The sequence below is a fragment of the Hoplias malabaricus genome, chromosome 12 (genome assembly GCF_029633855.1).
Source record: "Hoplias malabaricus isolate fHopMal1 chromosome 12, fHopMal1.hap1, whole genome shotgun sequence".
Classification (NCBI taxonomy): Eukaryota; Metazoa; Chordata; class Actinopteri; order Characiformes; family Erythrinidae; genus Hoplias; species Hoplias malabaricus.
Window position 1 is genome coordinate 12015337 of NC_089811.1, and position 15694 is coordinate 12031030.

The window sequence follows — 15694 nt, forward strand, 5'->3', positions numbered from 1 at the left end:
GCCGCCCACATTGCTCAGCGTCAGGAAGGGAAAGGGGGAAGGAGGGGATGAAAGAAGACAGAGAGAAAGAAATAAAACAAAGTGAAAGAAAGAGAGAGAAAGAAAGGGAGACTGAACATTGAAGAAAAGGATGAGAAATACAAAAAAATAAAGCAGGAAAAAGAAAGTCAGATGATGTTGGGGATGAAGGGAGGGGGGAGGTGGGAAAGAAGGAAAGAAAGAAAAGTCAACAGAGGCTGGGATGCTGGAGGTATGCACAGACGTATAAAGGAAGGAAAAAAGGAAAGAAAGAAAGAAAAGTAAGCAATGACAAAAGAAAAGAAAAAGCAAGAGAGAAAGAATTAAAGAAAGAAGGAAAGATAACAAGGAATAGAAAGTCAACAGAGGTTGGGGATGGAGGAGGGGATGGAAGGATGGAGGGAGGAGGGGCGGATGGATGAGGGGGTTAGGAAGTGGCAAGCATTGCTATGGCAACAGGAGCGTTAAGGCGCAGTGCTAAGGAGTGTTAAAGCGCTTCTGCGCCGTGTCTCTGTTCTGTTTATGGCGACGCCACAGGAGTGAAGATGGAGCTGTGAAACACTCTCCCACAGCACCGAGCTTGTGGAGCCAAGCCGCGAGAGCTCAAGCTGTCTCACACTCGCAAGTGTGAGAGAGAGGGAGAAAAGGAGGAGTTAAAAAAAGACAGAGATCAGCTCCAAAAGTGCTGAAAAAGAAACTTTAGACATTTTCTATTTAGGGGGCTTTGAGGAGTCTTGATCTACACTTCAGCATCATTCGGTTTTTCATCACAGGCTCTTTACACTAAACCTGACTTGCTCCTTTAATATTTATAAAAAATCAAGGGTAGAAGGGTATTATGCCACAAATCTGTGTCTGTCTCTGTGTCTGTGCGTCCTCTAACTGCTCCAGTCTCCTCCCACAGTCCAACAGCACATGTTGGGAAATGGATTGACTATGTGAAGTTACGGTGAGTGTGTGAGTGAATAAGTGAGTATATGAAAATGTCCACAGCTGTGTGTGTGTGATTGGGAGACTGTCTGAAAATGTCGATACGTGTGAGGGAGTGACTGTGGGAGTGTGTGAACTTGTCCACAAGTGTGAGTCTGTGAGTGACAGGTTGAATGTGTGAAACTGTCCACAGGTGTGAGTGAGTGACTGTGTGTGTGAAACTGTCCACAGGTGTGAGTGAGTGACTGTGTGTGTGTGAAACTGTCCACAGGTGTGAGTGAGTGAGTGAATGTGTGAAACTGTCCACAGGTGTGAGTGAGTGAGTGTGTGTGTGAAACTGTCCACAGGTGTGAGTGAGTGACTGTGTGTGTGAAACTGTCCACAGGTGTGAGTGAGTGACTGTGTGTGTGAAACTGTCCACAGGTGTGAGTGAGTGACTGTGTGTGTGAAACTGTCCACAGGTGTGAGTGAGTGACTGTGTGTGTGAAACTGTCCACAGGTGTGAGTGAGTGACTGTGTGTGTGAAACTGTCCACAGGTGTGAGTGAGTGACTGTGTGTGTGTGAAACTGTCCACAGGTGTGAGTGAGTGACTGTGTGTGTGAAACTGTCCACAGGTGTGAGTGAGTGACTGTGTGTGTGAAACTGTCCACAGGTGTGAGTGAGTGACTGTGTGTGTGAAACTGTCCACAGGTGTGAGTGAGTGACTGTGTGTGTGAAACTGTCCACAGGTGTGAGTGAGTGACTGTGTGTGTGAGAAACTGTCCACAGGTGTGAGTCTGTGAGTGACTGGGTGAATGTGTGTAATTGTCCACAGGTGTGAGTGAGTGACTGTGTGAAACTGTCCACAGGTGTGAGGGAGTGACTGTGTGTGAAACTGTCCACAGGTGTGAGTGAGTGACTGTGTGTGAAACTGTCCACAGGTGTGAGTGAGTGACTGTGTGTGAAACTGTTCACAGGTGTGGGTGAGTGACTGTGTGTGAAACTGTCCACAGGTGTGAGTGAGTGACTTTGTGTGTGAAACTGTCCACAGGTGTGGGTGAGTGACTGTGTGTGTGAAACTGTCCACAGGTGTGAGTGAGTGACTGTGTGTGTGAAACTGTCCACAGGTGTGAGTGAGTGACTGTGTGAAACTGTCCACAGGTGTGAGTGAGTGACTGTGTGTAATTGTCCACAGGTGTGAGTGAGTGACTGTGTGAAACTGTCCACAGGTGTGAGTGAGTGACTGTGTGTAATTGTCCACAGGTGTGAGTGAGTGACTGTGTGTAATTGTCCACAGGTGTGAGTGAGTGACTGTGTGTGAAACTGTCCACAGGTGTGAGTGAGTGACTGTGTGTGAAACTGTCCACAGGTGTGAGTGAGTGACTGTGTGTGTGAAACTGTCCACAGGTGTGGGTGAGTGACTGTGTGTGTGAAACTGTCCACAGGTGTGGGTGAGTGACTGTGTGTAATTGTCCACAGGTGTGAGTGAGTGACTGTGTGAAACTGTCCACAGGTGTGAGTGAGTGACTGTGTGTGTGAAACTGTCCACAGGTGTGAGTGAGTGACTGTGTGAAACTGTCCACAGGTGTGAGTGAGTGACTGTGTGTAATTGTCCACAGGTGTGAGTGAGTGACTGTGTGTGTGAAACTGTCCACAGGTGTGAGTGAGTGACTGTGTGTGTGAAACTGGCCACAGGTGTGAGTGAGTGACTGTGTGTAATTGTCCACAGGTGTGAGTGAGTGACTGTGTGTAATTGTCCACAGGTGTGGGTGAGTGACTGTGTGTAATTGTCCACAGGTGTGGGTGAGTGACTGTGTGTGTGAAACTGTCCACAGATGTGAGGGAGTGACTGTGTGAGTGAAACTGTCCACAGGTGTGGGTGAGTGACTGTGTGTGTGAAACTGTCCACAGGTGTGAGTGAGTGACTGTGTGTGTGAAACTGTCCACAGGTGTGAGTGAGTGACTGTGTGTGTGAAACTGTCCACAGGTGTGGGTGAGTGACTGTGTGTGTGTGAAACTGTCCACAGGTGTGAGTGAGTGACTGTGTGTGTGAAACTGTCCACAGGTGTGAGTGAGTGACTGTGTGTGTGAGAAACTGTCCACAGGTGTGAGTGAGTGACTGTGTGTGTGAAACTGTCCACAGGTGTGAGTGAGTGACTGTGTGTGTGAAACTGTCCACAGGTGTGAGTGAGTGACTGTGTGAAACTGTCCACAGGTGTGACTAAGCGACTGTGTGAAATTGTCCACAGGTGTGAGTGACCGTGTGAAACTGTCGACAGGTGTGAGGGAGTGACTGTGTGAGTGTGTGAACTTGTCCACAAGTGTGAGTCTGTGAGTGACAGGTTGAATGTGTGAAACTGTCCACAGGTGTGAGTGAGTGACTGTGTGTGTGAAACTGTCCACAGGTGTGAGTGAGTGACTGTGTGTGTGTGAAACTGTCCACAGGTGTGAGTGAGTGAGTGAATGTGTGAAACTGTCCACAGGTGTGAGTGAGTGAGTGTGTGTGTGAAACTGTCCACAGGTGTGAGTGAGTGACTGTGTGTGTGAAACTGTCCACAGGTGTGAGTGAGTGACTGTGTGTGTGAAACTGTCCACAGGTGTGAGTGAGTGACTGTGTGTGTGAAACTGTCCACAGGTGTGAGTGAGTGACTGTGTGTGTGAAACTGTCCACAGGTGTGAGTGAGTGACTGTGTGTGTGAAACTGTCCACAGGTGTGAGTGAGTGACTGTGTGTGTGTGAAACTGTCCACAGGTGTGAGTGAGTGACTGTGTGTGTGAAACTGTCCACAGGTGTGAGTGAGTGACTGTGTGTGTGAAACTGTCCACAGGTGTGAGTGAGTGACTGTGTGTGTGAAACTGTCCACAGGTGTGAGTGAGTGACTGTGTGTGTGAAACTGTCCACAGGTGTGAGTGAGTGACTGTGTGTGTGAGAAACTGTCCACAGGTGTGAGTCTGTGAGTGACTGGGTGAATGTGTGTAATTGTCCACAGGTGTGAGTGAGTGACTGTGTGAAACTGTCCACAGGTGTGAGGGAGTGACTGTGTGTGAAACTGTCCACAGGTGTGAGTGAGTGACTGTGTGTGAAACTGTCCACAGGTGTGAGTGAGTGACTGTGTGTGAAACTGTTCACAGGTGTGGGTGAGTGACTGTGTGTGAAACTGTCCACAGGTGTGAGTGAGTGACTTTGTGTGTGAAACTGTCCACAGGTGTGGGTGAGTGACTGTGTGTGTGAAACTGTCCACAGGTGTGAGTGAGTGACTGTGTGTGTGAAACTGTCCACAGGTGTGAGTGAGTGACTGTGTGAAACTGTCCACAGGTGTGAGTGAGTGACTGTGTGTAATTGTCCACAGGTGTGAGTGAGTGACTGTGTGAAACTGTCCACAGGTGTGAGTGAGTGACTGTGTGTAATTGTCCACAGGTGTGAGTGAGTGACTGTGTGTAATTGTCCACAGGTGTGAGTGAGTGACTGTGTGTGAAACTGTCCACAGGTGTGAGTGAGTGACTGTGTGTGAAACTGTCCACAGGTGTGAGTGAGTGACTGTGTGTGTGAAACTGTCCACAGGTGTGGGTGAGTGACTGTGTGTGTGAAACTGTCCACAGGTGTGGGTGAGTGACTGTGTGTAATTGTCCACAGGTGTGAGTGAGTGACTGTGTGAAACTGTCCACAGGTGTGAGTGAGTGACTGTGTGTGTGAAACTGTCCACAGGTGTGAGTGAGTGACTGTGTGAAACTGTCCACAGGTGTGAGTGAGTGACTGTGTGTAATTGTCCACAGGTGTGAGTGAGTGACTGTGTGTGTGAAACTGTCCACAGGTGTGAGTGAGTGACTGTGTGTGTGAAACTGGCCACAGGTGTGAGTGAGTGACTGTGTGTAATTGTCCACAGGTGTGAGTGAGTGACTGTGTGTAATTGTCCACAGGTGTGGGTGAGTGACTGTGTGTAATTGTCCACAGGTGTGGGTGAGTGACTGTGTGTGTGAAACTGTCCACAGATGTGAGGGAGTGACTGTGTGAGTGAAACTGTCCACAGGTGTGGGTGAGTGACTGTGTGTGTGAAACTGTCCACAGGTGTGAGTGAGTGACTGTGTGTGTGAAACTGTCCACAGGTGTGAGTGAGTGACTGTGTGTGTGAAACTGTCCACAGGTGTGGGTGAGTGACTGTGTGTGTGTGAAACTGTCCACAGGTGTGAGTGAGTGACTGTGTGTGTGAAACTGTCCACAGGTGTGAGTGAGTGACTGTGTGTGTGAGAAACTGTCCACAGGTGTGAGTGAGTGACTGTGTGTGTGAAACTGTCCACAGGTGTGAGTGAGTGACTGTGTGTGTGAAACTGTCCACAGGTGTGAGTGAGTGACTGTGTGAAACTGTCCACAGGTGTGACTAAGCGACTGTGTGAAATTGTCCACAGGTGTGAGTGACCGTGTGAAACTGTCGACAGGTGTGAGGGAGTGACTGTGTGAGTGTGTGAACTTGTCCACAAGTGTGAGTCTGTGAGTGACTAGGTAAATGTGTGTAATTGTCCACAGGTGTGAGTGACTGTGTGAAACTGTCCACAGGTGTGACTAAGTGACTGTGTGAAATTGTCCACAGGTGTGACTAAGTGACTTTGTGAAATTGTCCACAGGTGTGAGTGATCGTGTGAAACTGTCCACAGGTGTGAGGGAGTGACTGTGTGAACTTGTCCACAGGTGTGAGTCTGTGAGTGACTGGGTGAATGTGTGTAATTGTCCACAGGTGTGAGTGAGTGACTGTGTGAAACTGTCCACAGGTGTGAGGGAGTGTGTGAATGACTGTGTGAGTGAGTGAAACTGTTCACAGGTGTGTGTGTGTCAAATTGTTTACAGATGTGTGTGAGTGACTGTGTGAAATTGTCCACGTGTGTGAGTGTCTTGCTCAGAATAAAATGGTTATGGAAGATGAGTGAACACGTGAATGAATAAGGAGTAACTGAGGATGCCTACATTTGTGGCCATTTCCTCTCTTCAAAAAAAGTGAGCCTGTCCTCCCTTTGTCACAGTGCCTGCCTCTACTCTTCTGTGAAGACTTCAGCCACATAAACATCGGTAAGGTCAGGTACTGGTTTCGGACAATTAATTATGGATCACAAAGAATATTCCAACTCATTCCTAATAATGGTGGCCTTATATCCATCGAGACAAAGCTTGGGCATGGTGACCCACGACTTTAGCTTTAGGCATTTCTAAAACATTTGACGCCAGGGACTGCTGGATTTTGTGACATTACAATGATTTATTTCGCTAAAGTAGGGATGCGTTTACACTGAAGACCCAACATGTCCATCTGACATTTACAGGCTTTGGCCAGGTCCAGCATTTGAACCATTTTCTGGTCAAAAACTGAGGGAAACACAAAACAGACAAGACAAAATAAGATAAAATCGACACTCATTTGAACTTGCCACTGTTCTAGCGTGTACTGGGACAGTCTGAAAGCCATAAGGCTACAATATATTGTGTGTACAAATAAGTTTTTACAAATGTTTTTTGTCTGTTATATTTATAATCCAAAATAAAACAAACTCTGCTTTTTTGTCTTTTTATGGTAACTTTATGTATTATTAAAAATGACAACTGTCATTTAATTCAACAAAAAATAACCTAAAAGTAAAGAAGTATGAAAACGGCAAGTGAGAAAATGCATTCATTACTGCAGGCGTTGTGTGTCACATCAAATTTCGCACAATTAAAAAAAGGAAAAAAATGTAATGGCAAAAGCGTGTGAGAATATTTGAATTTTGATTTCCAATTAAACGTTACACAAAATGCTTTAAAACTTATTTGTACACCTAATAAACTCTATAATTGCACTTTAAACCTGGCGATGACTAGGCGATTGATATTTGGATCTTTTGAAGGGTCACTGATGAAATACTAAAGATAGCTGACCAATCTCAAGATTGGTTACTCGTTGAATACAAAGTGATTCTGAATACACAGAATCACTATGTTTCAGTTCATCAGAGAGCAGGAATGGGATAAAAGGTGGTGCACTTATTTGCGATTGGATGAAGCTGCGATTGGATCAACACCATTTTAGCCATTTTAGCAATGTTACAGGAATGAGGCTTAAGGTCTATTAAGCAAGTTTACATGGCTAAAGTCACCAAAGAGGAACACCACTTATCACTCCATCTTGGCTTTAACACTTGGTCTGAAGCAACAGTGACCATCTTTTACAGTCCCATATATTCTAGATATTATAAGTATGAGGTACCCGATTCAGTATGATGTTATTAATTTTGAATAAAATAAGGGTATGTAATTGTTAAAAGCATATCCTGTATATGTTGTTAGGTGTTAAATGCTCCATACCTTCACAGGACCTGTTTACCTAGAACTTAAAGGACTGCATAAGAAAGTGCTACCACCAAGATACAGTTCAGTTCATTACCAACTTCCACTTTGGCTTAGCTATTTAATGCCACCTCTTATGTCTCTGTACACAATTAATATATACTTTAATAGAAAGAAATAGTTTCCCGTATTATTGACCAAGACTCTCTAGATATCTATTCCTTCAGTGAAATTTAAGGAATGAAATTGTAAACTACAAGAAGGTGGTTTCAAATATTTTCATCTCATCTAGTTCACCACATGTGGGTAACTGATAGGGTGACTTGTGCAGTAACCCAAATGATTCTACCAGTTGGGGGCGATATTTGTGTTCAGAAATAAGTTGCTTGAAGAGAAACAGACAAAATCATGAGCCCATGGTTGTAATTTTTTTTGTCAACACTGTTTCTTCATCACCTCAAAGCAACTTGGTCCATGACCACAACCCCCAAAACCCTCTGGACAAAGCCAATATCAACTGGGGTGGGATCTTCTAAAAGGTGTCTGCTGGGTCACCCACTAAACCCCTCATGTCCTAAGTGTTGCCTTGCATTAGTGTTCAGAAGAAAGAAGTGTCAGAGGAGAAGGCTCCAGCTAGTCGGAACTCCTCCCTCATGAGGACACAGAAGAGCCTCTGGGGCAGGGCTTTGGAATACGGAGCTGGGCGAGGGACACAGGTGCGCAGGAGAATCTCCCGTCCAGCTGGAGGTGGAAAATCAGGAACTCCGCCTCCTCCTCCTCCCCCCATTGGCTTCCGATCGTCACCTCCTCCCACTCGGCCAGGGTCGTCTTCCAATGGAGCCAACAGGGCGGCCTACATAGATCAAGAAACATTCAGAAACTCAAGCAACACTTATTCAGGCTTCTACCAAACAAGCACAGGTCATTACACTATCGGTGCTTTTCCACTGCATGGGATCAACTTGACTCGGCATGGCTCACTTTTAGTTGGTTGATTTTCCACTAGCAAAGCTCCCTCTGTGAAACAGTGATAGCCAGTGATGTCACAAAACCCCATCTCTAATGGAAATTGCTGGTTTTGAAAACCATAACAACGGCAGTGATAAAGTTAGCTGCTGTTTACTCGTGTATTTGCATGTTGTTTTTGTTTTTTGGACTGAACACGGCTCTGTGCCCCAGTTTTCCCAGATCAGTTTTCCTTGTTGTCCGTTCAGCTTTTGCTGGAGATTTTCATTAGCCATCAACCCAAGAAGCCTTTTTATAACACTGTTGGGTAATGTTATGTGCTTCCATTTTGAGTGGGTAAATAATAATAATAATAATAATAATAATAATAATAATAATAATAATAAAATAAAATCTCTGCAGTAATTTCAGAGATTTTACAAGTGGTGCGTTTGTGCTGACGCTCTGCATTTCATGGTGATTCACAGGTCTCTCTGGCCAATCAGTGCTCTGCAGGGTTTACACATCACAATTTAATACCTACTCAGCGTGGCCTAAACAGTAAGCAGGGACGTGGTACCAGATTTTACTAGTGGAAAAGCAAAAGAGCTGAGCCAAGTTGAGTGGTGTAGGTTCCATGCCGTAGAAAATAACCATATAGGACAACATGCTTGTATTCACATATTGAAGTGTACGTATTTCAAAGGGCAATCAAGGTTATAAAGGTTTATGCTTCTTTGTCAAACCTACGATATAAGCAACACAGGTCCTGCGTCAACATGAACCCTATGCAGTAGCCTGACGCACATTTCCCCAGAAATGTAACTATTAACTAAATGTAACTACTAATTTTCTAAAACCAACACTACTACATTCCGTACTGTATTGGGTAGAGCACATTTTTGGCGAATCAGCACTAGTGTTATGGCAGTGTTACTGCAGATAATTACCATTGGATGGAGCTCAATATATTCAGAGGTGCTCCACAGTCCATTAATGGTGGGTAGATTTCTACCACTCTGGCTGACACTTCGTGTGGACTATGGTGACCTTTAAGCAGATTTATGCTTCTCCATCGAAGTATACTTTATAAAGTGTAACGTGTAAGTGTATATAGTGCTCTATGCCGTAGTGGGCATTTGTACTTGTGCACTGGTCTGTCTGCACTGCTCTGCAATTACACCACCAGAAAAATAGGGCTGAATCTCAAATACCTTCCTCCACCCTATGTAGTGCACAATGTAGGCAATACATTTATTTAATTTAAAATATACTTTGTTCTTCTGCCTCATTCATTCTGTGATGTCCAAACTGATGTTTGAAAAAATCTCTCGCGCTGGACTTCCTCATTTATCTTTACTTAACATGATCCATGTTTGCTTGTCTGTGGACCAATTAGAGATCTGCGTTGTTGCAATGCCTAGTTACATATTTTGGGAGGTGTGTGTCAGGCTACGGTGAAGGGTATGACACAGTTTATGCGGCTACACATTACCTGTGCATTGCTTACGCCGTAGATTCAACACAGGAGCCTAAATTTGGCTTGCTCCAGGGCTTTCCACTCTACTGGAAATACCATTATATGGAATTTAAACTCCTGTGGTGCATCATGAAGCAGCAAAAACCACTCATTAAAAGAGGTGTCTACAAACACTTGGACATACAGTGTACTTCAAGTCTACTTTAAAGAACTGGAACTAGTTCAACTAGTGTTTTACACATTCAGAATCAAGGGAAGGAGAGAAGAGAAACAGAAGCTGGATGGTCTTCCCAATATTCCACATCACAGACTCTGAGACTTTAGGGACTGGGAATCTGTAACAAATTGATACAATCTATTTTTTCCACAGTGGAGGAACAAATCTCGCTAATTAGTGAGCTGATTGCGAATTAGTATGTCTTACTGCATCCAAGAGATTTCATCTAATGAGGAAGGGGGGGTTACAAAAGTACACTCAAAGGACACGTTCAAAAAAAGGGGCTTCTGCGAAAATGGCAGGCATTTAAGAAGAGACATGTCTAGAAATGCAAAGGATACTAGGACAAGAAGGCTGGAAACACATCCTAATAGACCAAGACTAAAGGAAGAACTGAGCTTGGCAGTGGAACTTGGAATCCAGATGATACTGACCTCCACATCCAAGAGCAAACCCTTTTTATCACCAACATTGGTGAGATGAATGAGAGGGAGGCAACAGAAATGACTGATTAGCAGCAGGCTAAGGTACGTTGGGGAAATGCAAGGGAAATAGTTCAAAAGGCAGCAGGCCAAAAGCAGTGGAGGCCAGGAACTCTGGAACTCTGGCCAACATGCTTCTGGACAACGGCCGAACTGCTAGCCCTTTAACTTGCACTTTAATCATTCATAAACCTTCAGCGAATGAGATCAGTTTTGATGGGGAGGCTGAGAGTCGAGCCGGGGGGAGGGGGAGGGGGGCAAGAGGGAAAGTGAGAGAAGTAGATGTTGCTAGTGGTTACCTCATCACTGGAATCAGCCAGCTTGGCAAAGGGAAGAGGCAAGAGAGACAACAAAAGAAAAAAAAACAAGCAAAGAAACAAATAAGCCAACAAACAAAACAAAACAAAACAAACAGGCAAACAAGATGAAAGACCACACATATGGACAACGGCTGAGGTTTATACAATGCTCAAGTAATATTCACACTGTAAAGAGACTTGTACTTGGAAAGATACAACAACTCAAACCGGTTGAATATTCAATACATGCATCTAGAAGAATTGGGCACTTTATTTTGAAGGTCCACAACAGCTCAAGTTCCCAAGTTACCTTCCATCTGCTCCATGACCATACAAGGGCACTTCGTATTTCTACAATTACAGACTGTAGTCCAAATGATTCTCTGCATACTTCCTGACCCCAATTTCACCCTGCTCTTCAATAGTCAGGAGCCCCCACAGGACCACCACAGAGCTGGTGTCATTTGGATGGTGGATCTTTCAGCGCTGGAATACAAGGCAGTTCAACTAACCTAACTCTCTGGGTGATTAGCCTCCATTTCCCCACATCACACTAAATAGTGCTACCCAGTGCAAGCATCTGTTGGGTGATATGACAGTGTATAGTATCCCGCATCTCATAGGAAACATGCCCTCCCAAGTTGCCACTGCGTTTGATTGGACAATTGCTAAACAATGAGGGGAACTAGTGATGACTAAAGGAAAACTTGATGAAAATAATGCACAAGTAAATACAAGTAATTATTGCTAATTTATGCTATACCGTGCCTTTAATAATGCGTTAATATTCTCCCATTTATGTTGTGTATTAAACTGAATATACTAAAGACCTGTAAATTCCAGGAATGTTTTACTTGGACCATCAAAATAAAGATTAAACTGGTGCATTTCAGCAACTTTTACACATTCAAGAACATAAACATGCAGTACAGAACACAAACATTGGACAGAAAGGTTATTAATGATGTTAATTCTCAGAGCAATGTGTTCTTCTGACAAAAGCAGAAACCAGTGACAAACCAAAATGAAAATTTTTGGGCAAAACAGAAAATTAAATTTGGGACAAACTTGTCTAACAATGATTAGACATGGTATTTTCACTGTTGTTTTACTACTGCTCAAACTATGTGTAGTGTCTTCTAAAACAGCTTGACAAAGATTATTTGGAGGGTTTCAAAGTCTAATTTACTTATTATTCAGTTTCTGCTAAAATTAATGCTTCTGTTTGTTTGACCATTCAGATGAAATTTTGTGAGAAGCCATTTTGTATAGCATTGTGTACCACTGATGTACATAAACTGGTAGTGTGTATTCATATGTTAAATGTATGCACAAAATATGGTGACTATCAGAGCGTTATAGTATGCATACAATCATGGCCGAAAGTGTTGGCACCCCTGAAATTTTTCCAGAAAAGTACGTCTCCCAGAAAATTATTGCAATTACAAATGCTTTGGCTTTCTTTGTGTTGTTCCAATACACACAAAGGAAATAAACGTATAACAAAACATGTGTAATTGCATGTAAATGTATAATTTTCTGGGAGAAATACGTCAAGAGAGCACAGTTGAGTAGGTACGACATACCCTTCTCCTCCTTCACTGTCCAATGTGATAGCTAGCATGCGTCTTACAGCTAATATAACAGATCTGGGCAGTTTGCATTCTTCTTTGATGCCCCACTTGTTTTGGAGTATGCACATGTTTGCTTCAGCATCCTGAGGCTAGTGGCACTGTTTGTGATTTAGGTGATAGATGAACCATAATCGGGGGAATACTAGGCAAAAATATATGATATAAATATATACAAATAAATATAAAGTAAATAATCATAAATCACATTATGAATTATCTATTCAAAATCAGAAATTAACTTTGTTTTCAATAATAGGTTTGTTTGGTTTTTAGATGGTGCTTTTACTTATATAAAATAAATGGTGAACGTGACGTTAAAAAAAAATAATAATAATAAAAAAAAATGCTGCTCTCACCCCACATTGAATAACCCAAAATCAAATTGCAGAAACAGAATTGCATCTGTTGCATGGTGTTGCTGCAGACACATTCACAGCAGATTCATTCAGGGTAGGCGCATGCATATTCTTACATTCACACATAGAAAGAAAAGCCATCAAAAAAATGGCATGCAGTCCTGTGTCAGTCTGTCAACTCATCCCTGCAGCGCAGTGGTCAAATTTTAATGACAGGATTCCAGCTGTCTGCAGCGCTGACATTTCTCCTCCTCCCCATTGTTCCTCCTCTCTTTTTAGTCTTTTGCTCTCTTTCTCTCTCTCTATTTATCTCGCTTTCTCTTTCCAGAAAGCTCACCTCATTTGAATCCCCTGATTTCACATGATTTACATGAGGATGCTCGGGATAATTATTGCCTTTCTATTTCCAGCTTGGCAACATACAGGGTATAATTTAACACTCACACACACACCGTTCAGACAGGAGAGAGAGAGAGAGAGAGAGAGAGAGAGAGAGAGAGAGAGAGAGAAGGGTGGGGGGAAGACAGATTGAGGAAGAGTTCGGCCAAACAAAGTCGACTTCCTTTTTTTTTTTTTTTTTTTTAAAAAAAAAAAACGAAAAGACAAAAGCACCATGTTCTTTTTTATGTGCCCAGTTTGTATGAGAAAGCGCCGACACTCTTTAGAAAACTACCGGCTGCACTTGACATTTTAATACAGCCTGAACACACTTAGCACGTTTACCTGTAAACAGCTGAGAGTTAGCACACAGAGGAGCAATCAGACGCTGAGGTGTCTGAAGAAAGATTCTCGTAGTTTGGAAACGTTACGGGGAAACGAACAGCTTTGGGAATATTTGGAACGTACTTGCTTTTACACACTTAGATTGAGTCACCCCAATCTAAGTGTGATTTCACACCTGCATGTTCCAGTCCAGTTAAATCGAATTCTGGTTCGTTTTCACCCTGCGTGCGGTTCGCTTGGGCAGGCGTGAAAGAAGTAATCACACTAGAATGTGATCCAAAATAATCACATATGACCCTATAAAGTCAGGTCTGACCAATCAGCGGTGAGAACATTCTCACGTGGTTTGAAGCGTTTTGGTGCGCTTGGATTTTTCAGTGTGTGAAAACAAACCAAACCAAGGGCGCAAGGCAGGAATACACCCTGGAGGGGGCGCCAGTCCTTCACAGGGCAACACCGACACACACACACATTCACTCACACACTCACACCTACGGACACTTTGGAGTCACCAATCCACCTACCAACGTGTGTTCTTGGACCATGGGAGGAAACCGGAGCTCCCGGAGGAATCCCACACAGACACAGGGAGAACACACCAACTCCTCACAGACAGTCACCTGGAGCGGGAATCGAACCCACAACCTCCAGGTCCCTGGAGCTGTGAGACTGCGACACTACCTGCTGCGCCACCGTGCCACCCCACATATATACGTACTGTACGTAAATAACATACTGTTAGCACTTATCCTATTCTAACACCATCCTCCTCTGTCCCAAGCCGCGTAACCGTGTATTCTTCCGCCGCACACCAAACACCAAGTTCGTGTTACGATGTTTACGACGCAAAACCACTTAAGTCGAAACTAGGCTTTATATAGTAAATGGGAGATGTTTCGTAACCTCGAAACATCGTAACTCAGGACTGACGTAACCCGAGGACCTCCTGTATATATCTTTTTGTCCACTCACAGCATGAATGTACTGACCTCAAAATATTCTAACTTTATTCTGAAATATTCATTCATTCATTCATTATCTGTAACCGTTTATCCAGTTCAGGGTCGCGGTGGGTCCAGAGCCTACCTGGAGTCATTGGGCACAAGGCGGGAATACACCCTGGAGGGGGCTGGAATGTTCATATTTTATTATAATTATTTTTTTAAATATTCAGAATTAATACTTTAAAGTTTCTCTTTCACTCAAACATGACCAATATCTGCCCAGTCAGCCACTGTTAACTCACACACCTATTTTTGACGGCACACCTGGTCGGAGCCAAACGCCACCTCCGTTTGAGAAAGGTTCTTGCTTTACACCACTCTCCCAGACTCTTGACATTGGGCAAATTGACATTAGGCTCAGGCTTTTTTGAATGGAGAGTACACAACCTCTAAATTAAAAATATACTGTTCCAGCCAACAAACTTGGCTTATGGCCATACCACTCTCACAGCACCTGATCTTGGCCGATCTGAAGCTAATAAAGGTCCACCCCGGTTAGTCCTTGGATAGGAAACTTCCCAGGGACCTTAGGTCCTGTAAGTTTTTCCCTTAGAAGTCTATGAAGCAAAGAAAACAAGAAGAAATCACTGCATCTTTATAACGTAAAAGTTTTAAGGAGGTTCTTCATCCAGAAAACAATTTACACAAAGAAGCCTTCAAACAAGCTAAGATGTTTTTATCTTCCACGTGCGGAGACGAGTGTTTTTTCTTCTCTTTTAAACACGCAGATCGACCAGCATGTTCAATTACCTCTGTGTCACATTAAAGCAAACTAAATGAAGCCCAGACAGCTGCTTGGCTTAATTAATTTTCTTAATTATGACAAATGGCTAAAAACAGCTCCTCTATGCCGGTGAGAGAAGGTTTATTTATTTATCTCTTAATCTTCATTCAGGAATCAACTCCATATGATCTACTGTTATCAGCTCTGTGACTGTAGAGGCTCAATTATGCTCCCCTTAGGTACAAAAATGTCTCCAACCATGTAAATGTCACTGCCCACATAATTCCACATGCATCCTTTACATTGGCGAAGATATTAAATTGGAAGTATTATGGAAAAAAAGAATCACTCCTACAGTGCATTAGCACATTCATTTGGGGATCTGGAGCCTAACCAACCCACACAATGTGAAACAAGACCACACGCTCACTTTTTTGTTGGCTTCCTAAGCCAGAAACATGGGATAAAAGAAGTTCTGATTAGCGTGCGCATTACGTAGAGTGCACACTCTACTCCACAGCTTTGTCTGAGTCTCTCCAAACAGAGCAAAACTAGAGAAAGTGGGAACAGAAAAAGAACTGAGGGAAAACAGC

At 43.5% G+C, this 15694-nt stretch overlaps 1 protein-coding gene across 1 annotated transcript in view; it reads right to left on the reverse strand.

Moving 5' to 3' along the window:
- Window positions 1-6163: 6163 nt before the first annotated feature.
- Window positions 6164-15694, reverse strand: part of rab3gap1 (RAB3 GTPase activating protein subunit 1) — a 76359-nt gene continuing 66828 nt past the window's right edge. Inside the window, exon 24 of the mRNA XM_066641205.1 lies at window positions 6164-8090. Coding sequence (XP_066497302.1) covers window positions 7836-8090 — 255 coding nt within the window. The 3' untranslated portion in view covers window positions 6164-7835. The remainder of the gene's footprint in view (window positions 8091-15694) is intronic.